This window comes from Apaloderma vittatum, unplaced genomic scaffold, assembly GCF_000703405.1.
Source record: "Apaloderma vittatum isolate BGI_N311 unplaced genomic scaffold, ASM70340v1 scaffold26678, whole genome shotgun sequence".
In the NCBI taxonomy this organism is placed as follows: domain Eukaryota; kingdom Metazoa; phylum Chordata; class Aves; order Trogoniformes; family Trogonidae; genus Apaloderma; species Apaloderma vittatum.
The window spans coordinates 1-1,457 of record NW_009731642.1 but is presented as its reverse complement, the minus strand read 5'-3'; the positions used below and the strand labels follow the sequence as shown (position 1 = coordinate 1,457).

Genomic DNA, 1,457 nt, shown 5'->3' with positions numbered 1-1,457 from the left:
CCTGCTGAAGTCTCTGAACAGCTTCCACCAGGAACGGGACCTCTCGGAAGGCCAAGTACCCCGCCACGTACGGGGCGCTCACAGCCACCATCCGGCAATCCTCGTACAGCACCTGGGAGCAGGGGGACAGCGCAGAGACAATGACCTCCAAGACTTTGCTGGATGGTTCCTGACTCTTTGAGAGGCATCTCCTCTGGCTTATGTCATTTTTATTTTTTTTTTTAAATACTCCTTTTGCGTCTCTCCCACAAAACCAAGGCCGTGGGTTGCGTCATTCTGCACTCAGAGAAAGGGATGGATAATGGGACAGAAAAGGGTTGGACATCATCCACCATACCCTGCTTGAGAGTGAAGTCCTTGAAATAAAATTAGGGCAGCTATTCAGATAGACAGTGGGGAACCTCAAGGTTCACCCAGTCAGAGCACTATCAAAGGGTGGCTGTCACTATGCAGGCAGAAGCCAAAAGAAACCCCTTAAGACACGACAAAAAAAACAATCATGCAGGGCAAGTCAGGAATTAAGGCAGGACTTAAAAATCAGTTCATAAAAATCCCAACAGCCAGTATCAAACTTTATTTCTCTGCTTGTTATAGGTTTTATAGTTAAAGACAACTTTTATATCACTTTGAATGCTGGGAATGAGACCAAAAATCTTTATTAATTCAAGCAAAATGACTGTGGGATGTGGGATTCATGGTGGTTTTGAAAAGGTTTTTATGTTACATCTCATAGTAGTAGCTGCTTCTCAGCACGAACTCACAAAAAGGACGTCTGCCGCTTGAGTGCTACAAATGCTTTAATTTTCTCTCTTCATTAGCACTGAAAAATAATGATCCTTTTTTGTCTCCTTCTGGGTAACGGCTGAGCCTGATTATTTTCAAAATACACCTAAACCAGGTACAGACTTTTGTGCCTGACCACGGACGACATCTCATCACGGTATTAGTTCTGATTTACCAGCTAACTTGAACGTGTACTAAACCCACCCCTCCATGCCTCGCACATTTCCCAGTAACCCTACAAACCTCTCCCAGTCCGGAGCAGTGTGTGTCGCATCTCCCCAAACTTCCGGCTAAACCCTTACAGGTATTTTTCCTGTTTCTCTCTCTCGCAGAAAGTATGGTGAGAGGCTGCGCTGAACACAAACGGGATAACTCGCTCACGAGCAGACAGTCAGGAGCGCCCACTGAGTCCGAGTGGATCCTGGCCTTTGTGTAAGTTTGCCGTAAGCCCCTCACGGTACCGCCCGGCAGGACACAGCAGCGGGGCCGGGCCGCTCGCTGGCCCTTACCTCGAGGGCCGGGAAGCTGAGCACCACGAGGGAAGCACAGGCCTTGCTGTCGTCTCCTTTCATATAAGACAAGTCCACGCCTCCCACTCTCTCCAGTCCTGCAAAACTTGCATCCCTCTGCCACTCCTCCGTGTCCTCCTCCACCACGCTGGCCTTTAACCGAGC

At 48.7% G+C, this 1,457-nt stretch overlaps 1 protein-coding gene across 1 annotated transcript in view; it reads right to left on the bottom strand.

Moving 5' to 3' along the window:
* Positions 1–1,451, bottom strand: part of ENDOV (endonuclease V) — a gene marked incomplete at both ends in the record, with an annotated part of 8,955 nt that extends 7,504 nt beyond the window's left edge. The window contains 2 exons of the mRNA XM_009875271.1: positions 1–112; positions 1,293–1,451. The exon at positions 1–112 is cut by the window's left edge and continues 12 nt beyond it. Of these exons, the coding sequence (XP_009873573.1) occupies positions 1–112; positions 1,293–1,451 (271 nt within the window). The remainder of the gene's footprint in view (positions 113–1,292) is intronic.
* Positions 1,452–1,457: the final 6 nt, after the last annotated feature.